Raw genomic sequence first — 24,909 nt, forward strand, 5'->3', positions numbered from 1 at the left:
AATTTTTAGAATCCACAACACCAAATGATGAATATATAACCACATTAAGCAGATAAAAATACACAATACTTTGTTATGGGATTTAAAAATACGAGTTAAAAATTGTTTGGGGTAGGAAAAAGCGTATGATAGGATATGATATGGCATTTTAACGCGCCTATAGACAAGTGTTTTTCAAGTACATGAAGTATGATCAGTACAAAGGAGTAGTGTTTGATACAATGTCCAATGTGCACCAGCCAGAGTTTAACAATATATGGTATAGCTATATGAACGAGTGGGGAAACAGAGGTACAATGGCAGTTATGCCTGCTCCCTCATCCCTGAAACCTCAGGAGCACCAACAATGTTAGTACCCCAGGAGACATCGCCTTTAGAGGCCCAGTGTCAGCACTGTGGGGTGTGAAGTCTATTCCAGGGGCACAAAATACATGTTGTACTAATGGACAAAGATGAAGAAAAATGTGGAACGGACAACAGTGCCCCTCAATGTAAGCTCTTGCCTTTGTTGAAATTGGATGGAGTATTGTTTATATCAAACAGCTGGAAGAAGGATGTGCTGAGCTGTGCAGCAGGGGGGTTGGGAGGGTTCAGAGAAGAAGTGATGTGGAACATTTATAAGAACTGTTTCAAGATATGGTCTGCACACATATCTAAACTAACATGGATTGAAGCACGTGAAACACTGGTAAAACTGCAATCGCAGTGAATACCAGTTTTGCTTTCAAAGGCATGAAACTGTTCCAGTTGGCACGAACACTACTTTGCAAAAGGAACAGCTGCATTGATGGACATGTACCGGGCATGCGGTCAACAAGCATACCTGCACCTTCCACCCTTTTGGCCAGGCACCTGTGCATTGACAAACCTGCATTCAGCTATCCTTGTTGTGCCAGAAGTACACTTGGCAATAGTATCCAAACGTGAGGTGGTGCAGTCAATCTCATCGTCTATCCAACCCCCTGCCCTTCCAGCTGAAGAGAAACTGGTTGTTGAAGCTTAAAAAGAAGAGATCGAACTATTTGTCGTAAGAATTCTCCATATTGCTCAAAGCAGTTCCTTATGAATACCGGTTGTACACCAAAACGGAAGTATTCTTCGCCTCTCTCATGACTTCATGAATCCATGCTGCAGCGAATGCCAAGTGACTGCAGATTGTTCGGTGGGAAGTTATCCAATTGGCGAATGACACTGAACAAGGCCTCCATGTGATCAAAAGTGAGAACTGAGGGCGATCCGGCTGATGACTCTTCAAAATAGATATGTTCTAGATCTCCTAATGGCGATGGAAGGGGCGTGGGCAAGAAGATCAGGATATAATGTTGCACGTAGATGCCTCCAAATAACGTGGAGAATGGGTCCCTGACGCATATCATAGGGGCCTTGCATAAGTTGAAGCCCAGAGTGGAAAGCAAAGCGGGTGTGCAACCCCAAGATTGGTTCGACACGTTCTCATGGGCTCCGTCCTGGCTTGGGGCACTGGTCAAGATTCTGGTTCCGAACGTTGTGTTCCTGTTGGTGGTGTCCTATGCTATGTCAAGGCTATCCAGAGCAGTGCAAAAATTATGGTTACTATTGGGGCAAGAATAGCTCTCCCGGGCACAAAAGAGGGGCAGGCTCAAACTGAGGATTTGAATAAGCCACAAATGGTTGGACTTGAACAAACCTTTCATCCCCCAGGGACACCAACATCACCTCCACCAGATCATGAGAACTACACTGAGCACTGGGTAGATTTAGCGGGTGATGGGGATTGCATATGTCTTGTGGGCGGGACAAAGACTGATATGCAAATGGAAATTTCCCATCTGTGAAAGGTACAGTGAGCAAAAAGCAGATGGCTGCAAACTCTCAGTGGTTAACAACCACTGAACAGGTTATCATGCCTTGTTCTTCCGAGAGAGGGGCGCCTGCTACCTTTGTTGAATTTTTTGAAGGAACTTGGGGTTGGTCACCCTAGGTTACCTGCGGGCAACCAGACGTGGACTCCCTGCTCACTGTGCTTAGAGAGGCTCAGCTTCACCTCACTGATGATGCCCAACAAGGCTGAAACACGTGTATGGGGTTGCTGTAGGTACTCTTGTTCAGAGAGGAATTGCCATAGCATTTCGGTGCTGGACTGCCCATATGGGCGGGACAAAGACTGATATGCAAATGGAAATTTCCCATCTGTGAAAGGTACAGTGAGCAAAAAGCAGATGGCTGGGAACTCTCAATGTGGTTAACAACCACTGAACAGGTTATCATGCCTTGTTCTTCCGAGAGAGAGGCGCCTGCTACCTTTGTTGAATGTCTTGCATGTACTCCGGAAAGGTACGCACGAGACTGACGCAGTTTGCGTCATGTGTGTAGGGCATGGGTTCCTAGGATGAAGCGGATCAGCAACGAGAAAGAGATAAATTAGTTAATGAAGGATTAACTAAAGGGGGGAATGTTGGGATGCACGCTCAGAGCACCACCCATCCCCAAACGGTTGTGATAAATATATTAAATTACGGAAATGAGCACGGGATGGTGTAGGGGGAAGCAGATGTGTGTTATGGGTGGGGGTAATTGGCGCGAGTAGGAAATCATAAAGGGGGTAGTTAATCAGTAGTGTTGCAATTGAATTATGTAGGTTGTAGTATGCATATGTACACAACAGTCATAACATGAACTAAAACTGCATCTACGAGTAGCCCTGAATACTCACAGGCCGTGTTTTCACAGAACCACAGAACAAGGCCTTATCTCTCGCCTCACCATTGTATTCTGGTTCCCAGGCGCGGCAAAGAACACATATATGCCTCCACATCAGTTAGGCCTTTAAACTAATTGGGTAGGAATGTGTGCAGGTGAACAAGTGAAGGGCTGCGGCCTAGTACCAAGGTCATTTTCCTGAGAGCGAAGGTAGAGGTCTCGGGACACCACCCCGGAAACACGTAAGGCTGTAAGGACGCAGTTGGACCCGCACCGCACTTACGCGGCTTTTGGTACTCGACCCCGATCAAGCAGAGGATCCTTCCGATGCATCAGCAGTACACTAATTAGTGGACAGACTTTGGTTATCCGAAAGGGTGGTGGACCTTGTTTTTCCTTTATCAAACGACCGGCGAAGGGACTTCAAACTTTGAATGAGAAGAGACAAGTTGAATTGCAATTTGAAATGTGTTTATAGAGTGTTGTTTTTATGTATTGATTTTATTGCAAGTAACTACAATGAAGCTAGATTGAATTTGCAGGCTGCATCTATCCTTCAAGGAAGCTCCTGATGAATTTCCCTAATATTTTTGATAATGACACATCGTACGGAAAGAAACATGTTGGGTAACAGGTGTGTGTGTTTTGAATGAAATTGATGTTGGATTCTGAGAGTGAGTGAACAGGAGAATAAGTGAGTTGTGTGAAACAAGGTATGACCGTGTGTGAGAAACTACACAACACAGTATACTTCACAAGCTTTTTTGAACCAAAATCACATAGCGTATTAAACGAAGGATTGAGGTTGTTGCTTACAATCTGGCGATCTACTTTTTAAAGATCTATTGCTAATGCTTACGAACTAGGCAGTGAGCACACACCTTTGGTGTTCTCAAAGCATTTTTTTATATATTTGAATAATAAAATATGTATATGTTTACAATTGAACTTGCATTGAAGTAATTCTTGCTCTTGTGCCGAACAGCGGACAATAGTTAGGAATAGGGACCACCGAGAGTGAGCAGCCACGAGTAGCACTAGCTGTGTTGTTACTTGTTTTGAAGGGATAAATCCCTTGATCTTGGGGGTGTGCTAGTGCTCCTTATCCCTCTATCTCTTTCTTTTGTTTGAATGAGAGGTCTCAGGATGCCAAAACATGAACCATGATTTAAGGCATTGGCGCCCCTCAGAATGACGGACAATCCTTTGTGAACTGGATTGATTAGTGGGATGCTAGGCTCACTTTCAGGCAAGGGAACTGATACACGGGGACATAAGAGAATGACACGATCTATGTTTTGTGCCAAGGAGAGCTAAGAATGATGACCAGACAGTGGGGGGGGGCGTGATGGGGGAGCCAACGTGTCTGGGATACGAAAAGGGCTGCTTTGTCCACAAGGACCAGGCTGACCTCGAAGAATTCCACTGAGTTTACATTGATAACCAGGTGCATGTCATGTGGTTAGGATAAAAGGTAGGGTGGTGCCAGTTGATGTTAACACCTTTCTCTACAGCATTCCATGATGGGCCAGCACAGCACCCACATGTGGTGAAGATAAGTGAGAAGACACTGGAACCAATTTGAGAATGGGTTATATGTAATCATTAGCATATATATAGGCGGTAGCCAATGAGGGTGGGGGGTTAACATTGTATATTGATTACGTCATGGGTGACGATTTGTGGGTGTATAACTTGAATCTTGTGCGGGAGACGTTGGAGTGCTCTGTGGAAGTGGACTTGGAATACCTTGTCGCCTTTTCTTTTTGTATACAAAATAAAACTTGTCTTTCTCAAAAGTGGGTGCACCTAGTCTTTTTCCCTAGCGAGTTGTATTTTCTCGGACTGATCGCTGGGAGTTGCCCTACAGTTTTCAAGGGTTTTGTTATACAATTGTTTTTTTGCAGGCAATGGCCAGCGTTCACGTCCTTCGGCAGAGTGCACTTTCCATATTGCACCATTCGGTTCCTTAAAGTAACCCAGTAGCCATAGTCTTCGGCCGCACCCATTACCCTCCACATCACTGTAGCTCTAACATTTTGTAATTTATTTTGTATTAATCAAATGATGTTCCTCTTTTTAAAAACGTTTCCTATAACCGTGGTTAGTATAACCCCGATAATAGTAATGGTTATTCGTAAACATGTCGCATTTTCATTCCCGATCCCATTTTCTACTATAACTCGGGTTATGCAAAAATAACCCTGGTTATGTGAAAACATTAAAGCTTTGAACATGGTCTTCAGCCTCTCCCCACCCTGCCAATTTCATATGGTATCCTCTTTCCCCCTCCCCGTTTTCGGTTAACCCCAGTTATTTCGGAAACAACCCTGGTTATCTCCCGCATTGTTGGGACACATATATAGATATAACTTTGGGAGAAGGGGGCACCCCCCTTCCTGTACAATATTTGAATAAATACTGGACGGAATAACCCCAGACCCCTCCCAGAAATCGAGTCAACGCTTCATGCCCAAGTTGTTTTGTACCTGGTCCATTTCCGTCCAGCGTTCTTCGCTGTGCACTGCATAGACATTTTGACTTTTTCTATGGGTAAATGAATGCGAGTATCTTTCCCCAAATGTCCAGTCTGGGTGGGGGGAGAGGAGGGGCGCAGGAGTCCCGGATGTAGGGGGTGCAAGACGTGAGGAAATGCATATGGAAACTCCAACTCTGTTATATTATCACAGCGTTAACCTTGGATTGAGCCCAGGACCAGCTGGAAGTGGACTTAAATTTGGAAGTCGAGGCAGGCTGACACCTGGACTAACATACCTCCATAAATCATTTAATTCCTTCCGACATTAAAATGGTGAAACCTAATGAAGCTGGTATTTTATTTTTCCAGGATACTGTGTTTTTGGAATTCCTTCGAATTGTAATTGGGTTACTATGCCCATGATCCTTTACAGAAGGTACCCAGTCTGCATGATTATTGTATCAAGTAGGTAATGTGTTTTTTGTCTTTACAACCACTGTTCTGGAGCTGGACTCTTTAGACGAGCACATGAAATTAATCTTTGTGGTCTCAGTGTTAGGCCCTTAGTTACTGGCCTGGTGTATGACTAAGGTAGAACTATCAATCTCCCACCTTAATAGCGACCCTACAAATTCTAAAATAGCACCCTTCACCTGACTTACTGGCTTTAGTCAACATGAATCACACAAGCTAAGCACTAGCTGCACTCTTCAGTTTTGTCGCCAACTCTTGTTGCTGCACATGCCCCTGTACTAGCTTGTATGCAGGTGAGCCTCTGAAATGCTGAACACCAACACTTAACAAAACCCTAACGTATGCATTATCTCTCTCTAACTCGTGTTCTTTCTCTAATACTGACCTCCTGTGTCTCTCTTTCGCCCACCATCTGTCACTTTTCCTCTCCCTTTCACTTTCTCTACTTGTCTCACTTATTTGCCCTCCGTCCCTCTATTACTAGTTCTTCCTCTGACCATTATTGCCCCATTTAATCTGCCTCCCTCCACCCCCTCTCGTTCTCTTCTTGCAGGCGGCTGTAAAACCTGGCCTGCCTGAAACAGCTGATTTAATAGCACCCTCTGATCTGCTCGCTCTGGCCCACCCACAACACAGTAGGAGCCAGAAGCCAATGCAAATGACAGGTCATGCTATAACGAGACCTAGTAACAGCATACCTTATTTACTAATTAAGCTGTGTGTCTTCTAATTGCTGAAATAATCTGCCAGCAGTGGCTGTAGGTAATACAAAGCATGACTGTATCCTGAAATATATTAGGAAAATGGTGGCAACAGTCAGCCATAACACGGACTTGCCAATAATCAATTTCCAACTGTACACGTATGATAACAATATAAAGACTTCATTTATTCATCGTTAGAGTTAGAGGTTTGAGTTGGAATGCTAGTTCTGAGAGACCACACATGCTCATAGTAATGTGCATGTCTGAATGCATTTTTTGATTCACATTTGAATATAATTTGGACAAATGCTTCATTTCCCTTTGAAAGTCACAATTATGAGACCTAATTCATGCATGTTTCACTTTGTTAGGTGGATAGTGAATTGGACATGCACAAAGTTGCCGAAGAAACTGACGGCTTTTCAGGCAGTGATCTGAAAGAAATGTGTCGAGATGCTGCGCTCTTCTGTGTGAGGGAATACATCAACTCTACAGCGGAAGATGGGTTGGTATACGCAGATTGTGTTTAAAACACACTGTAATGTTACTAAACACAAAGGTTGTCTCCTAGTGAAAACACAATGTTTTTGTAGTTCTGTTGACACACGAGATAACATTACATGTACTTTTTATTTTTGTGTTGAAAAGTTCTTTAGTTTAAAATACTTGTAACTGTGTTAATCAATTAGGGCTGTGCATAGCGATATCGAAAGTCAAAGTCCCAATTTTGTGTTACCTCCTCTTGCATGATTAGGGTTGGGGATGGAATTTGCAGGTGCTTTCGCGTCCTCTGCAGTGGTTGGTGGGAGAGCGACACCTGGGGATAAAGGCATGTCATGGCAGTCTGTGATAGTGGTTTGCCCGCTTGTGGCATAAGTCTGGCATCCTCGATGAGGCCCACCGTTCAGTTTCCAATTGGGAAAGGGTACAAACATAGGGAAATAAACACTAGAGGAACCAATAGGAATGCGGCTTCAAAAGGGCAAGCCATGATATCTAAATGCACATCCAGTGAAGGTGCCTCATTTTAGTTGTGACTGATAATCTGGGCAGCTTTGGCCCAACTTGGGGGGAGGGCGTTAATCGGTAGGGGGATGGGGCGATTGACCCAAGTACTTTATGCACAATTTATATGAAAACAAATATAATGAAAAACCAGTTATGACTATTATGAGGCAATGGTGTTTCTGCAGTTTGAGAGTTTCAGTAGCTGTGTCTGCAGGAGTCATTTACCCCCACTACAACACCAGGAGCGCCTCTCCCTACTTATGAGTTTATGGGACCGACCTCGTATTTTCTCCCCTTGTGCCTTGGATTGTTTCTGATAGAACACTGCTCCTAATAAAGGCATGCACATTTTATTAAAAAATATATTGTAAGTGGGCTTCTGTATGAAGTCGTACTTGACACAAAATGTTGTTCTTTGCTAAAACTCAACTGAAAGTCTTGCATCGCTGCCTGACAGGTGTTGATTTATATCCATGTGGTGCGTGTTACTGTATTTAGGGAGGGAACAGTGGAAACTCTTTAAAATGATTGATAATTCGCCTTTGATTTGTGTTGCTTTTATGGCCTGCGGATGAGATTTTTTGACTGTATTCTTTAATATTATGTCATGTGAGGTTTTCTCAATGTACCGTAACAGCATCTTTTTGTTTAAAAGAACTCTGATGCACATGCTTCATAAATAGTTCTTAAATATGTATACATTCTCGGGGCTTGACTGGGAACCAAACTGGGCCCTGGAAAGATTTATTTTTCAAAGTGGCCCCATATTTTGCCAAACTAAGGAGCGAGTGAGCCATTTAGGTGGAAGTTGGGGGCCCTTTAGAATTGCTGGAATTACTAAAATCATCATTGAAGTACTTGCTGATATTTCCAACTGACATTCTCTTCGAAGATTATCATATGAGTATCCATCTTCATTAGACGACAATCCTCAGAAATAGCACCACCATAGTGGCAATTACATGATGGCCTACATATCACAGTTACGCCAGCTCTCTCGTCACTTCATTATACTGTGTAGTTCTATAACCATGTTGCATATATCTTTTAGAGCTTGTTCAGTCCGAAATATGATTTATTTTTTCACTCTTGTGGTGTTTTGCCTGCTTAATTCTCAAATAAATGCTGGTGCAAATTATTCTACCAGTTCTTATAAACTTAGTACGAGGTTTATACCATTTTAATATTGCACAGTCCAGACGGAAAAAAGTGGTAATTGATTCACAAGCTCGGGGCCCATTTATTAGAGGGTACTAGCACTTCTCCAGCATGGGGTCTGGCATGGATTCACATGCTCATGAATATTCCCTGTCATCAGGCTGGTAATACTTGGTAAAGGAAAAAATAGTTTAAATTTCAAACTGTATTTCCCCTTTAAACTAATCACTGTCCTCTGGGTCATACTGCCCCCATCAAATGACAGTCCTCGCCCTAAGTCCCTCCTCTGGCACCCATCTTTAGATTTTTACTGCACGCTTCAGTGTTGGGAGTCCTTGAGTTTGGTCTCCTAGCTACTTGTACGTTGTTTCGTGTTTTCGATGGAAGAAGTTCTACTATTGTACCAAAGGAGCCTCTGTGCTCTTTTCTCCATCTGCCGACAGCGGGACCCGTTGTTGGTGAATTACACTGCTTGCAAGGGCAAAGATCGTCAAAGTTTCTAGAAGGCCATCGTGCCTACTTCACACCCTCCGACCATGACAGAGGAGACGGAGGGCAGGTCACTCTTCATGCCCTGCACCAAATGCGGGCTACGGAACGTTTTTGTTGAAGACAAACACCTGCAATGCCTCTACTACCTGCACCACAAGGAGGTGGAGTGCGAAATATGCCTCGGGTTCTCCAAGAAGACGACGAGGGACAGGCACAGTAGACTGACGGTGTGGTTTAACGAAGAGGCCTCGGACGCGTGCCCCAAGCAGGGTCATGCCTCACCCAGGACCGGCAGGTCCGAGGAGCGGTCTTCTCAGTCTTTTGAGGGCGCCTCATCCGTGGGGGCTCAAGACAAGGCCAAGAACCGCAAGTTCCGAGTCCACCGGGTTTGCTGCAGATGCAGGTCCCAAGGTGGATAGGGCACGATCGACATTACCTTCCGCCTTCATTGCCAGCCGGCAATCAAGATCCTCCTCGAAAAGGAAATCTACCCTGGCTAAACTACGTGAGAATTCCGAGAAGCTGCGGATGGAGAATAAGAAGGCCGAACAGCCGAAGCAGGCTCAATCGGCACAGGATAAGGCTTTGTCAGTGACAGAGTCAGCGATGGCTACTGCCATGACAGCTAAGGGCGCTGACCCTGCAAAGATAGCCCCCGCTGCACAGAAGGGATCCCTACCATCAAGGTGCGCCACCGCCGCAGTGACTTTGGCAAAGACCAGAAGGAGAGAAACCGGTTCAGGCCCCGGTTCAAGATCCTCAGTGGGGAAAAAAAGAGGGGGGGCGAGAAGGCCCCGAAACAGCCCTCCCAGGCCACAGGCCAGGCCATGGAGGTCTCGTCCACGGACGGCAAATACCAGGAGTCCATAAACATGATCCACAACGACATTGAAGAGGAGCAGGAGGAGGAGGAGGACAACGACGGCGCAGGACCTAGTTTTCTGGTCCTGCCGTCTCAGCCGAGTGACATTTCCTTGGACATTCTGTGGACCCTGCACACCTTGGTCTCAGAGTTCCAGAGGAGGAAGTACCGGACTCCGGTGGTCCCCCAGGTCCCTGATCAGCCTCCAGCAAAGAAGAGGAAGCGTCATCCGATGCCCCATTTCAACCTCCGCCACCACCTCAGGATCCCTTCTCCCCCAGCAGACCCTGCTACGGATACGGCCACGACAGATGACAAGGAGGATCTTGTCGGAGCAGACGGCGAGTCTCCGCATTTGGATGCTCCACATAGGCTGTCACCACTGGATGAGGTGGTATTGTTCCACTCCATGATCTCCAGAGCCTCTGAGCTATTCCAGCATGTGCCCGAGGAAACCAAGGAGGAGTGTTTCTTGTACCAGAGGCGCGAGGCCAAGAAAGAAGATGATCATGACGGTACCCCTTTTGGACGACGTTTGGCAAGAGGGCCTGGTCCTCATGAAGAACCCTTGCACAGCTCCAGCCAAAGGGGATAGGCTGGAGTAGAAGTATCTGGTGCCGGACTCAGCACCCAAGTGCCTGAGGCCGCAGCCATCACCGGATTCGGTGGTATCTGTGGCCGCGAGGAAATGATCGGCCAACCCGTCCTTGTCGTCTTCAGACCCTCCGGACAGCGACGGGAAGAGGATGTACACCATGGGAAAGAAGGTAATTTACAGTGCAGCGTCCACTATTAAGGTGGCCAATGCACTGGCGATCCTAGCCAGGTACGACAGGGAGTTGTGGTACAAGCTGGGGCCTATTCTGGAGTCCCTCCTGACAATAAGAGAATGGAGGCAATCGCTGTCTTCCAGGCAGGGGAAGTAGCGTCTGATCGCGGCATCAGTGGCATTGGACGTCGCAGACAGAGTTCCTGCAGATGACGAACAGTGTCTGCCTTCATCCCCACGGCTGTATAAAGGCCACACATTTCTATCGGGAGGTCCAAACGAAGATGGTGGACATGCCCTTCGACTCAGAGAATTTATTTGGGAAGGTCTACGAGTCCCTCCAGGCCATCAAAGCAGATACGGAGACGGCTCGTTCCCTGGGCACTCTCCAGCAGCACCGCTCTTCTTTTTGCTCCTCCACGGGAAAGTCGAGCAGGTCTTGCAAAGGTTTCTCCAAATCGTACCGTCTGCCTTCCAGATTGTTAGGCAGAATTGCATGCAGTACCATCTGGGAACACCACACACAATTAGGACTACAGGTGTAAGCAAAAACCAACCTTTAGTATAAGTCTGTAACACAAACTTTTTCGTAGCAAGTTGAGCAGCCAGGCTTATCCCAAGAGGGAATGTGAGCAGTAGATGAAGTTACACAGAAGTATCACAATCACAGTGGTTGAAGTATACACTTAGTCTCAAGGTTTCTTGGAAAAACACTCATACATTTATTATACAATCATTTAGAAAACATTCACTAGTAGAAATCGACTTATTATTAAACACTAATACACTACAGTATCAAACTCTTAAGTTGTAGGGAAAGTTTGAGCTCCCCTGAAAAAGGAGCCAAATGTCACTTCAGTTACTTTCAATGGGGCTAAAAAAGACATAGGTTTTTACAAAGGATTAGAAAACACTTCTGTTAGGTAATGCAAAGGTTCAGTGTTCCAGGAGGGTCAGTTCAATTCAATAAGCCAGGCCAAAGTCAATAGTCTGGTGTTCTTGTATAGGACAGAGCAGTTCTGGTAACAAATGGAGAAGTCTTTGTAAAAGTTATCAGAAGTAGTTTAGATGAAAAAGAATGATATGCTGGATCACAAGCTGATTAGGACTGCAAGTCGGGAAAGTTTCACAAACTTTCTCGCGAGAGTTAGGATCTCTCAACCGGATGGCACAGTACCTTAATGTGAAGCAAAAAGATGCAGCTGAAGACGTTGGTTCCTAGCAGCTCCTGCAGATCTCACTGTTCCTGAGCCTCAGTCGTGGGGACAAGAAGGACGACGTCAGGGGACGCCTGCACTGCACGGGATCGTCTTGGAGAAAACAAAATGGAGTCACTTCCACTCAAGTAGCTGTGGCTTCAAAACACAAACTGGTTTCCTTCTCCCTGGTTAAACTTTAACCAGCCTTGAGAATGGTATCCAGGTGTTTTCTGAGTTGATTGGTCCCACCAACTCAAAGGAAGAAGCCATCCTTGAAGGAGCTTCTCTGTCGAATGGAGATCTGGCAATTCGGATTTGCAGCAGGGCTTCACCGGGCAAACCATCGGTCCAGTGGTTGCAGCAGCCATCCTCTTCCAGCTAGCCTTCGGTTCTTTCATTCCAATGGTCGACTCTGCTTTCCAGTCCTGGAGACTCGTCTTTTAAACAGTTCTCTCCCTTTGATTCCAGCCTAGCTGTCACTCACCCAGCAGGGTGGCTGTCCTTGCTGGACAGTCAGCCAGCCAATCACATCAGAGTGCATCTGGGTCTCCTAGGAGAATCAAGCAAGCACAGGGAGTTTCAGGCACCTCCCTCACTTCCTGCTCACCCCAGACACTCAGATGCCAAGGGCGGACTTTAGTCCTGAAGCCCGCGAAAGTTCCACGAACAAAGGGACCGAATTTGGTTTGGCGCGCAGAGTTAAACACCAGAAGGACCTTTCCACAAAGAAACGGCGAAAAAAGATGACCAGACTCTGTTTTTACAGAGTGGTCTTGGGCGCCATATTGAAAAACATAGCAGCCCCGATTTTTAGCTACCGGTGTTCGCGGTCGGGAAAAATCATGGTAGTTTGTTATAAAACTACTGCCACCAACCTTTTCAATAGGAAAGGGTAGCTTTTGACAGCTACATGAGTGTTTAGACATAGGGGATACTAAGTAACCCCTTCAGCACTCTGTAGCGAGATAGTGTGTGCTGGGTCTATGAATTTAAAAAGACTAGTAAAGTCAATTTAACTTTACATTCTCTGGGGAACAGTAGTTGAATCCAGGGAAGGTATTTAAACTTTGGGAAGTCCAAAGGTACTGTGTGACACAAAAATGAAAAGATGATGCTTATGGAGTTAGCTAAAACTCCATAATCAAAGAACACAAGAGTAAAAAACATATCAAAATACATGAGAGAGTGCAAAAAAAGGCTCACTCTCTCTCCAGGTAAAAAAAAATCAAGTCCTCAAAATCCAGCAAAGTTGCTGGGGGTATCTAAGGTGAAGGGAATAAGCACATTTATGAGAATTCTCCCTGACCCAGATCCACAACTCAGGAAGCCTACAGAGGCCATTCCAGGACCTACGGTAGTGGAGGACAGTGTCACAGTCGCGTGCAGGGCAGGATGCTGGCATCGAAGCAAGACTGAGCCGGCCGGGACATCGGGCCCCCACTCGTGCACCCCAGTAGGAGCTTGGCTGACTAAGTTCGTCAGCGAGTTGAAGATCATCACCATCGACAGGACGTCTTGATCAGTGACACACCCTGGAGTTTCAACACAGGTGTCCGCGGATCCCTCAGGTTACCCGTCAGGAGCAGCACATCCCTCAGCTCCTGGAAGAGGTATGGGCCATGCTACAAAAATGAGCAATGGAGCTAGTCCCTGAACGGCTCTGGGGCTCTGGAGTCTATTCCAGATACTTTCTGTTCTGAAAGAAGACGGGGCTGGAGGCCCATCCTAGACAAATGTCATATGACATCTGAACAAATACCTCAAGTCCCAAAAGTTCAGGATGGTCACTTTGCAGTATGTGCCCAGCCAGCTGGAAAAAGGAGACTTCTTGACATTGTTGGACCTGGAGGACACCTACCTCCACGTCTCTGTTCACAAGAAACATTTGAGGTTTCTATGTTTCGTAGTGCAGGGACGGCACTACCAGTTCAAGGCTCTACCTTTCGGCTTGAAGTCAAAATACCTTGCTTGCATCAGTGGCTGCCCATCTAAGTCTACAGGGCATACGCGTATACCCGTAGCTGAATGACTGGATCATTTGCGCCCGCTCGCGGGAGCTGGCCATCTGACACAAGGAGACTACTGTCCAGCTACTGATGTATCTGGGATTCTCCATCAACTATCCGAAGTCCTGCTAACACCATCGCAGAATGTGCTGTTCCTAGGCACCAGACTCAATACAGTGTCTTGTCTGGCGTGGCCCGCGGAGGAGAGGGTAGCAGCCATTCAAGAAAAGGTGCAGCGACTGTCGTCGACAAAGACAGCCACGGTACGGGCCAGTCGTTACTGGGCATGATGTCCTGCATCTACTGCATCCGGCTCTGCAGGTTGCAAATGTGACCCCTTAAGGAGTTCCTGGATGCTCGCTGGATACAGGTGCCTTCACGGACAAGATCCCTCTCGACGAGGAGTTCCGTTGGGCAATAGGATGGTGAGGCGTCGGCTCCAACATCGCCCAGGGCATGGGATTTCAAAAACACCCATAACAGGAGACGGTCACCACGGACGCTTCCCTGGAAGGCTGGGGTCGCCACACCAGACGTCTACACACCAGAAGTTTGTAGCCCCCGGAGGAGAAACATCTCCATATCAATATCCTGAGCTACAGGCAGTGTTCTGGGCCCTCAAGTCGTTCCTTCTGTCTCTGAAGGGCAAGGTGGTGAGGATCTTGATGTAACTTGCCTGCTGCAAGTTGTACCCTGGGCCATTGATGTACAAGGAGCAGGAACCAGGCTGACCCAGGTGAGTAGAAACAGGAACATGCTTTATTGTCTTAGTTACATAGTTTAGATAAGAAGTAGGAGAGAAGATCTACAAGCCTCTGCCCTGGTTCCCTGCCCAGCTCCAAGTCCCAACTGTCAGTTCTTGGAACACTCAAACCTCCCACACTCCAAGCTCCACATCAAACATTCCAAGAGGCCCTGCACTCACACAGACAGTCGCACTCAACATCCAGGTTACAACACATCTCCCCCTTAAAACAACCACAGACCCATCACACACCCACAATCATGCTAGGACAACAATCGTATCCAACCATGACTCCTACCCTGGCCTGCCACGCCAGGGTCTCGGTGCTGCCACCACCAAGCACAAACCTTGCCACAAAGGACAAACTAAACTACAGACAAAAACCCTCCTAAACTAATCTCCCTCCTCCAGGACTGCCACCCCAGGTCTCAGGTCTGCCACACCTGAGCACAAACAACCCCTCAGAGAGAGGCAAACGCACCTACCAAAATGGCATTGCCACTGACTTGTAAACTAACGCAATGGTCAAATAAATGTCCTACACATGCCTACAGAATTCCAAACGCACAACCATGCCTCATCCCTTCACCCCCGCAGAAAACTTTAAAAAGGATGCAAAATGATAGTAAAAGTGACACACAACACAAAGACCACAAAAATCACAAACCACAAAAGAAAGAGGGTGGTGCGGGGATATGCATACTAGAAAAACTATGCAAAGCTGTCAAAACAAAACACCACCACAAGGATGATGTGGTGTAATGCAAAACTCCAAATTTGCAAACCAAATCAGAAGCACAACAAAAGATGGAAAAATCTGTGGTGCAGTCTGAAAACTCCCAATTTAACCATATAGTTAAATTCAATATAGATAAAACTCAACCAAAAAAAAAACTTTTGCCAGTGTGTCGATCTACCTGGTCCTCAATGACCACAACTTCACACCAAAAGAAACCACTGGCCTACAATCTGTGTTGTGCCCTCCAACTATTGAAAACCAAAAATAAACTGGCGTGCATAACAGCTAATATTTCCTCCTAAATACGCACTGCCTGGCACTACAGAAACCAACATTAGGAGACTGAACTTTGCTCCTAACAAAACCTCATCGCACAGAATGACTACCATGAGGGCCTCATGCCCCAAATCTTGTACGCACAACCTGTGATGAAAACATCTAAAAGCACATAATGGGCCCCTTGCCCTTGTGTCCATCACAGCTACCCACTCAAAAGGTCAATTTACTGTAGCACTACTCCTCTAGTGTCCAAACTCCTCCAAAAACAATGGGGCTTCTACGACAGCAAACACACCTGGCCAGGGTGTGAAAGCCAACCCCAAAAACATGCATGCAACTCCTAATATACACAACTACTCCACAACAACGTGCAACTTCTCACACGATTACATCCACAAGCGTGAAACACCCAGCACACACACAACTACACACATGTACTACCTCTCACACACGTACAACTACACAACTTGTTGCCTCCTGTGCACACCCTTGTCCTATACTTACACAATCACGCTACACATTGCGCTCACAGACGCTAACTCCACTCCAAATTCGCTGTCCACAACACACAAACATCACAAATGCGCATTATAAACTACATTACATTAAACAGGGATGAGTTGCACCACCAGCCATGGTGATCAGTCACCATGATGCGGGCGCGCGTAGACACAATTAATCATCAAAAGTGATTATTAAATACTCTCCAAATTTTATAAAACATCCCTGTGCATATTAGATCTACTAAAGAAATCTGTGAACATCTCAGTACTTCACTTCTCATAACTTAATAATTATACTCATTGTGAACATCTCAATTTACATCCTTATTTCCATGAATGTACTCCTTGAGCAAAACATTTTACCATAGCTGAAACACTATTCAAATTTATCCAAAATGCATTTCACTAAAATGCATTTCACACTCATTCCGGCAATGATGCACGCTATACTCCAGCACTATATGCAATACCAATTTGCATTTACCTCCCCACATTATTTAATCTCTATGAATCTAAATAACCAGCATAAAACCTCCATAACTTCTAAAATGCATTATTTTTTCATAATCATCTCTTGCATTGTAGAACAGTTTCTTCTGCGTTGATCCAAAAACATTAAAACCACTCCATTAACACTGCTGCGTGTCTTCCAATAAATCACATTTCTCCAGCATGGGGTCTGGCATGGATTCACATGCTCATGAATATTCCCCGTCGTCAGGCTGGGAATCCTCAGTAAAGAAAAAATCAGTATCAGTTTCGTTTCTGATCTGTCTTTCTTAGTAACCAATCACTGATCTCTGGGTCATACTGCCCCCAGCCAATGACTGTCCTCTCCCTAAGCCCCGCCTCTGGCAGCCATCCTCAGATTTTTACCGCACGTTCAAGTGTTGGGAGTCCTCGTGCTTAGCTCTTGTTTTTTGCTGCGTTTTCGCGCTTTTTCAGGAGATTTTCTCATTTTTCGGTTTAATCGAGCCTCAAGCTCCACCGTTTCTACTTCCGATAACGGGGACCCTTTTCGGAATTCTTCTACGCCCCTAGAGGGTGAAGTTTTCATCGAGTTTACACTTCTTGGAGGATTCCGGAAGATCTGCGGCCTACCTCAACAGACATGGCCCAGGACAAGGGAAGCTCGACGCCCGGAACCAAGCTGTTCAGGTACTGCCCTGGATGCGGATTACAAAATGTTTTCAAGGAGGACGAGCATTCGCGATGTCTCTACTGCCTTCATGAGGACAAGACGCACGTGGAGAAGGACTGTACGTTCTGCAAGAACCTTTCGGAACGGACCAAACAAGATCGTCGTTCCAGCCTCACCGCCTAGCTGGAGAAGGGCACAGCAGGTGAGAAGGCGAACAAAAAGTCTGAGCGGGCTTCTAAGTCCTGTGAGGGCGCCCCGGTGACGGGGGCCCAACAGAAAACCAAGCACCGCGAGTTCACGGGCACCGGGAGCACCGAAAGGTCGGGCTCTTCGGCTGCCATGCAGGGCGTGACTTCCCCGGCACGTTCAACCACGAGCCAGCGCTCTGGTTCGGGGAAGAGGAAGTCCGAGAACCCGGGTAAGCTGCTGGAGCGGCCCCGGTCGATCTCAAAGGGACCCGAGGGGGAGCGAGGCGCTGACCCTCCCCCCAAGGTGAAGGCACAGGACGCACCTAAGGTGGTGAGGGCTTTGATCCAGCCGGCGAAGGCCTCTATCGAAGTGGTCGCTGTGACCCTGGCGAGGCCGGCTGAGACTACGCCAGTGGAAACGGCCTCTGGGCCCAGAGTATCCCTGCCACCGTGGAGGGAATCCCCTTTCCAGCCCATCGTTAAGACCCCCTTGAAGGCCCTGGTGGAAAAAGAGGGGGGGGGGGCCGGTGGCCATTACAGACTCGGAATCAGTCTCTGAGGAGGATCTGATGGAAAACGGGAAGGGCCTCAACGAGAAATTCGAGAAGGTTCGATCCCAGGGGATGGTTCCCGCTGATGTGATCGAAGATAGCAACGATGGCGACGAAGAAGGCCCAGTGGAGCAGCCATCCCGTCTGTCGCAGTCATTTCCCGAGCCCCAGGATAGCTGGGCGGCCATTTTGTTGGCGATCCAATCCTTATGTACTGAGATAAGGACAAGGTTACCACGGACCCCGACGGAGGATCCAGAACCAGGCCTGTCGGGAAGCCCTCCGAGCAAGCGGAGGAGAGTCCACCCCGCTCCTCCCTTCGTGCCCGCGAGGCCTGTGGACCCGTCATACCCCTCGCCGGACCCTAGAGAGGATACAGCGACGGGGACGGACGACGACGGCGATGACACAACGGACATCCCGTCATCACCCCCCCACCCCCTGACGAAATTGGCTCCTTTCACGCCATGATAACCAGGGCATCCGAGCTCTTCCAGCTCTGCCCTGAGGAACAGAAAAAGGAAGAGTTTCTTTACCAACGACGAGAGGCCAAGAGGAAGACGGTCCTCGCGGTGCCTTCGCTCGACGACATCTGGGACGAGGGGCTGGCTATCCTCAAGAACCCTTCCACGACACCCGCCAAGAGGGACAGGTACGAGAAGAAGTACTGAGTCCCTGATGCCACCCCCTTGTGCCTCAGGGCCCAGCCCACGCTGTCGTCTCGGCAGCGGCCAAGAAGAAGGCAGCGGGCGCGGCGTCTTCAACTTCCACCTCCCCGCCGCACAGCGAGGGTAAGAAGTTGGACTCTATGGGACGACGAGTCATCTCGTCAGCGGCGACGACGATTAAGGCGGCCAATGCCTTAGCGATCGTGCCCCGCTAAAACAGGGAGCTCTGGTTCAAGATAGCTCCCCTGCTAGATTTCCTGCCTGATGACAAAAGGGCAGAGGCCCTAGAGATTCTGCAGGAGGGCGAGGTGGCGTCGGATCACGCCATTACGGTGGCAACGGACATTGCTGATACAGGATTTCGCCAACTGGGCAACAGAGTTTGCCTCCGACGACAAGGATGGCTCAGGGCGACAGACTTTCGCCAGGACGTCCAGACCAGAGTGTTGGACATGCCGTTCGACGCCAACAACCTCTTTGGTAAGGCAGTGGATGAGTCTCTACAGGCCATCAAGACCGACTCGGAGACGGCCCGGGCCCTTGGAGTGCTTCAGCAGCGACGGCCCTTTCGGAGCTCTGGAGGCAGACAGGGTGCCTCCAAAGGATCCAGCGGTGGCTCCTCCACCTACCGCCAGGCGGCCCGCTCCTCTTCCCAGGAGGCCTACAGAGGTCACGGCAAACAAGGGGGTTCCCGCCGTCGTCGCCGAGGAGGCAAGACTGACCCGGCCAGCCGTGTTGTCAGGCCCCCACCGAAGCACCCCGGTGGGAGGCCGGCTGACGAAGTTCGTCGGCGTGTGGGAGTCCATCGCCACCGACCGTTGGGTGTTGGACACCCTGGCCAACGGGCACTCGCTGGAATTCCAAAAGAAGTGCCCTCGCATTCCTCCCGTGGCCAGGAAGGAAAATCACATCCCTCAACTGCTGTTGGAGGTAAGGGCGATGCTCAAGAAAGGTGCCATCGAGCTCGTCCCCAGAAGGCTCCGGGGCTCCGGAGTGTACTCGAGGTACTTCCTCGTCAGGAAGAAGACAGGCGGTTGGCGCCCCATCGTGGACCTGCGCCGCTTAAACAGGTACATCAAGGTGCAGAAATTCAGGATGGTCACCCTCCAGCACGTGCTGGGACAGCTGGAGGAAGGCGACTTCCTATCGTCGCTGGACCTGGAGGATGCTTACTTCCACATCCCCATTCTAAGAAGGCACAGGAAGTTCCTCAGGTTCGTGGTTCAAGGACGCCAATACCAATTCAGAGCCCTACCGTTCGGATTAAAGTCGGCACCCAGGGTTTTCACCAAGTGCCTGGCACCAGTGGTGGCGCGGCTGCGCCTGCAGGGGATCCACGTCTACCCCTACCTGGACGACTGGCTAATCCGGGCAAGGTCAAGGGAGCTCGCCGTCGATCATATGGCGAGGACCGTCCGGTTGCTCACGGAGCTGGGGTTCTCCATCAACTACCCCAAATCCCACCTGGTTCCGTCGCAAGTAGCACTGTTTTTGGGGGCAAAGCTCGATACAGTGGAGCAATTGGCCTCCCCTTCAGAGGAGAGGACCAAAACCATCCTGGGCAAGGTACGGCGACTGTTAGCCACGGACGTGGCCAGGGTGAGGTCCATCAAGTCCCTTCTCGGGATGATGTCCTCATGCATCTACCTTGTACCCCTTTGCAGACTTCGGATGCGTCCGCTACAGGAGTTCCTCGACGCCCGCTGGTTTCAGGCGAGGGGGATGCTTCGAGGACAGGATCCCCCTCGACGAGGAGTTCCGTCGGGCGATCCTATGGTGGGGCACCCGGGCTCACCTCACGACGGGCACGAACTTTCAAACCCCGGCGTTTCAGGAGACGTTGACTATGGACACCTCTCTGTAGGGTTGGGGGGCCCACACCGGAGATCTCCACGCAGGAGGCCTTTCGCTCCCGGAGGAGAGGTCTCTTCACATCAACATCTTGGAGCTCTGTGCAGTGTTCTGGGTGCTCAAGTCGTTCCTCCCGTCCCTGAAGGACAAAGTGGTGAGGATCTTCACCGACAACACCACCACGATGTTCTACGTACGGAAGCAGGGGGGCACCAGATCCCCAGCCCTATCCAAGGAGGCCCAGGATCTGTGGCACTCGGCCGTTGTCCAGGGGATGTTTCTGGTTCCCTTCCACCTGGCAGGAATAAAAAACACCATCGCCGACTCACTCAGCAGGGAGCTACGCTTGTGCCACAAGTGGGAACTGCGCCAGGATCAAGTGGATCGACTCTTCCAACGATGGGGCAAACCCCAGATTGACCTGTTCGCGACGGCGACAAACTCCAAGTGCCAGAGGTTCGCCAGCAGGTTCCCCCAGCCGAGGAGCATGGGCGATGCTTTCTCGTTCCCTTGGGACGGCCTGTTCCTATACGCGTTCCCTCCATTGCCGTTGCTGCTCCGCCTCATCAACCAGCTCAAGAAGTCCAGGTGCAGGATGATCCTCGTCGCACCGGCGTGGCCGAGGCAGATCTGGTTCCCGGACCTTCTGGACTTGTCAACGTCCCCGCCAGTCAGGCTGCCGACGGCCGCGGATCTTCTCTCCAGAGAAGGAGGCGCCATTCTACACCACGACGCACAGTCGCTGAACTTGCAGGCCTGGCTCCTGCAGCACTAGAGTTTGGAGGGTACGATATCCCGGCTGATTGCAGAGAGGTTTTGCAAAGGCCAGGGCGTCCTCAACTCTCAAGTGTTACGGTCATAAATGGAAGAGGTTCTCTGTCTGGTGCCGTGCACAGAAGATTAACCCTCTGCGGATTACGGCCCCTCAAGTGCTGCCGTACTTACTGTCGCTGGCCAAAGCTGGACTGGCTCACGCCTCCATAAAAATACATCTGGCTGCCATCGCCTGATATACCGGGACTACGGGACGGGCGTCCTTGTGGTCTCATCGCCTGGTAGAGGAATTTATGAAGGGACTATTCCGATCATTCCCACCGGTGAAGGCCCCTGCCCCGGCGTGGGAACTTAATGTGGTGCTGACCAGGCTCATGGGGGCCCCATTCGAGCCTATGCATTCGGCGCCTTTGAAGTTCCTGTCATGGAAGACAGCGTTCCTCGTGGGCATCACCTCTGCACAACGAGTGGGAAGATTCAGGCCCTATCTTGTAAGCCTCCATACTTGACTTTTCATGACACGAGGGTGGTGCTGAGGACGCACCCCTCCTTCATGCCCAAGCTGCCGTCGGACTTCCACCTCAACGAGCCCTTGGTGTTACCAGTTTTCTTTCTGTCGCCTTTGACGCCGGCCGAGAGGACTTTGCACTCGCTGGATATAGCTAGAGTGCTGAAGTTCTACGTGGACCGCACAAAGAGTTTTCGGAAGACCTCGCAACTGTTTGTGAACTTTGGGTCTGTGAATCAAGGGAAGGCTCTCTCTAAGACTTCCATTTCCAGATGGCTCTCCGGCTGCATTATGCATTGTCATCGGTTGGCAAACCGACCGCTGCTCGGCCGTCCGAGAGCCAATTCGACCAGAGCGATCGCTGCTACTACGGCGTTCCTGTCTGGTGTGCCCCTGCTGGACATCTGCAGGGCTGCTACCTGGAGGTTAGCGTACACCTTCACAAGATTCTACTGCGTCGATCGGGACTTCAGGGAGGAATCCAGGGTCGGCCAAGCAGTGCTGCGCAACCTGTTCGCTTAAGGTGAGCCTGGTGATGAGGTAAGAGATGCTTAATGTTGAGTTGTTGTATTGCTTAATGTTGAGCCCGTTGCCACCTCCCGTGGTTGTGCATGTGTATACTGCTATGTATTCTTTTATTCATGAGCATGTGAATCCATGCCAGACCCCATGCTGGAGAAGGAACAATTTACTTACCTGTAACTGTTGTTCTCCAGCATGGGTCTGGCATGAATTCACATGCAAACCCTCCCACCTACCCCTCTGCGGCTCTTCACTTGGTCATACTGCCACTTGGCGTGCTACCAAATCTGAGGATGGCTGCCAGAGGCGGGGCTTTGGGAGAGGGCAGTCATTGGCTCGGGGCAGTATGACCCAGAGATCAGTGATTGGTTACTACTAAGAAAGACAGATCAGAAACGAAACTGATACTGATTTTTTCTTTACCGAGGGTTCCCAGCCTGACGACGGGGAATATTCATGAGCATGTGAATCCATGCCAGACCCATGCTGGAGAACAACAGTATTCTTGTAACTTGTTCCTTCTTCGGCACTGGACATCCAAAATGGCTCTGACACATGGTGAGTGGCTGCGGGACTTGGTGTTTAACAATGAGCGGGAGGAGACTATTCTTGCCATAATAACTTCAACATGTAGGCCCAAGAACATCTCGTCCCGCTGCGCCTGTATCTGGCTCAAACTGGGACTTCGGACACCACTCAGTGACTGTGGATATAAAGGTTGGCTATGGTATCCCCCTGATGCAAGTGCGGACTTGGATTATCGATGGATATCGACGTGGGCCCCTCTTTCTTGTTATATCATGTATTGCATGTGCCATGGTTTCTCATTGTTATGTAGTCTGTCCACGTTTTGTTAAATAAAGGTTTTTATTTTTAAATAGCTTAATGTGTCGGGTAGCTGATGGCCCCTATTTGATTTGGGATTGCAAAGCCCGACATATACCGACCCTAGTACAAAGTTACAACAATGGTTTGGAATAGCTGCTGGACACAATTGTGCTTAAATACTTTGGGCAGTCCCTTCCTCTCAATTCACCCCCTTCCTCGCATCCACGGTTGGCCTTTTCAGCAACCTTGGGCTTCTCAATATAGTTAGCCAATGAGATCAGGATCCCTCTCGCATTCTCTTTCCTCTTTAAAAAATTACTCTGATGCTGCAAAATTCCACTTTAATAGAAAGTAGGACATTTATTAACAGAGCTCCGAGATAGATGAAGGGTTTCTATGCGTTTTCTTTAGTGACCCAATAGTCTAGCACTGTCCCATCAGTCGAAGACAGAGCATAAAGCTTCTTTAGTAAGGGGACCATTTTCTGCCCCTTACTATTGTATGATCAGAGGGGGAAGAGGGACGAACCTACTATGCCTTGTGAGATTCCGAATGTGCAAGTGCAGAAAGGAAGAAGGAAGCGGGGGGTAAGTGCTGGGGAGTCCAAGCTCGAGGGTGAGACATGGACGAAGTGCTAGGAATGGTCGAGTGCTACACGGTCTGGGCCGCGGGAGGTGTAAGTGTGATTCACCAGGGCAGAGGGTGTGCAGATGCAAAGTGCTGTGGGAGACAGGAGCTGGTGAGCATTGGAGTGGGAGGTCAAGGCCCCGAAGATGCATAGGGTCAAGGACACCAATACAGGACTGGTGAGATTAGCAGAGGAGAGAAGGAGGAGGAAAAGAGGAGTTTGTGAAATTTGAGAAGATCCTGCTCAAGGCGCAGCGCGAGGGGGAGGCTATTCCAAAGGAGGGAGCCTGCGACCCCCTGTCTTCTGTTTAGCAAAACGCTTTACACACAAGGAGTTGGTTCCAGAGGAGCAAGGTGGACTAGAGGGAGAGTATTTAATGAGCTAAAGTTGAAGATAGTGTGGTCCCTTGGCACAGACAGCCTTGTGGATGATGCAGAGGGATTTGAATTTAATCTGTGCAGCAACCGGGAGCCACTGATTACTTTTTGGAACAGGAGACATGCGTTCCCTTGGCTTAAGGCCAAGGGTAAGTCTTGCTGCCCTATTCTGGATAAAATGAAGGGGTCAAAGAGTGGTAGAAGGCAGATTCAGGAGGAGGCTGTTACAGTGGTCCAGTCTTGAGAGAACCAGGGCGTGAGTCACATAGAGCCTCTGAGGGAAAGTGAGAAACGGTCAACTTCTTTTGCGTAGGCAGAGCTTATAGTTGAACTTCTTGGCAATGTCGAGAGTGTGAGGCAGGAAGGAAAGAGAGGAGTCGAAGATCACTCCAAGGTTTCTGGTACTAGACATGTACTAGAAATTGCTACAGTCTCGGGAGATGAGAATGTGCCGAGCACCAGGCCCCTCACTCTCTAAGATCTACAGCCATGTCTTCAGACCAAGATGAGAGGTCTACAGTTGATTGAAACGTCCCCACTAAGGGAGCACAACCTGAGAGATGGTATACTACTACACTTAATACAACACAGAGTGCACCCAACAACATTCATGGTTCACAGGCAAACAAGTTAGACCAGCGGAATGACACCATGCGTGAGAATTGGCTACAATATGTCGAAGCTAACCGCAATGCCAAGCAGTGCCATCCTCTCGCATCAATGGCCATTGGACGATATGCAAATGCTAAATACATCAAGTTTGTTGAGTCAAATCCC

The 24,909-nt window shown here is 48.8% G+C and overlaps 1 protein-coding gene across 6 annotated transcripts in view; it reads left to right on the plus strand.

Annotated features, from left to right (window-relative positions):
- Nucleotides 1-24,909, plus strand: part of ATAD1 (ATPase family AAA domain containing 1) — a 791,357-nt gene that overhangs the window by 714,816 nt on the left and 51,632 nt on the right. For all 6 annotated transcript variants that reach the window (XM_069611287.1, XM_069611289.1, XM_069611286.1 and 3 more), the window contains one exon: nt 6,708-6,841. In XM_069611287.1, coding sequence (XP_069467388.1) covers nt 6,708-6,841 — 134 coding nt within the window. The remainder of the gene's footprint in view (nt 1-6,707; nt 6,842-24,909) is intronic.

This window comes from Ambystoma mexicanum, chromosome 8, assembly GCF_040938575.1.
Source record: "Ambystoma mexicanum isolate Mex_15411 chromosome 8, UKY_AmexF1_1, whole genome shotgun sequence".
In the NCBI taxonomy this organism is placed as follows: domain Eukaryota; kingdom Metazoa; phylum Chordata; class Amphibia; order Caudata; family Ambystomatidae; genus Ambystoma; species Ambystoma mexicanum.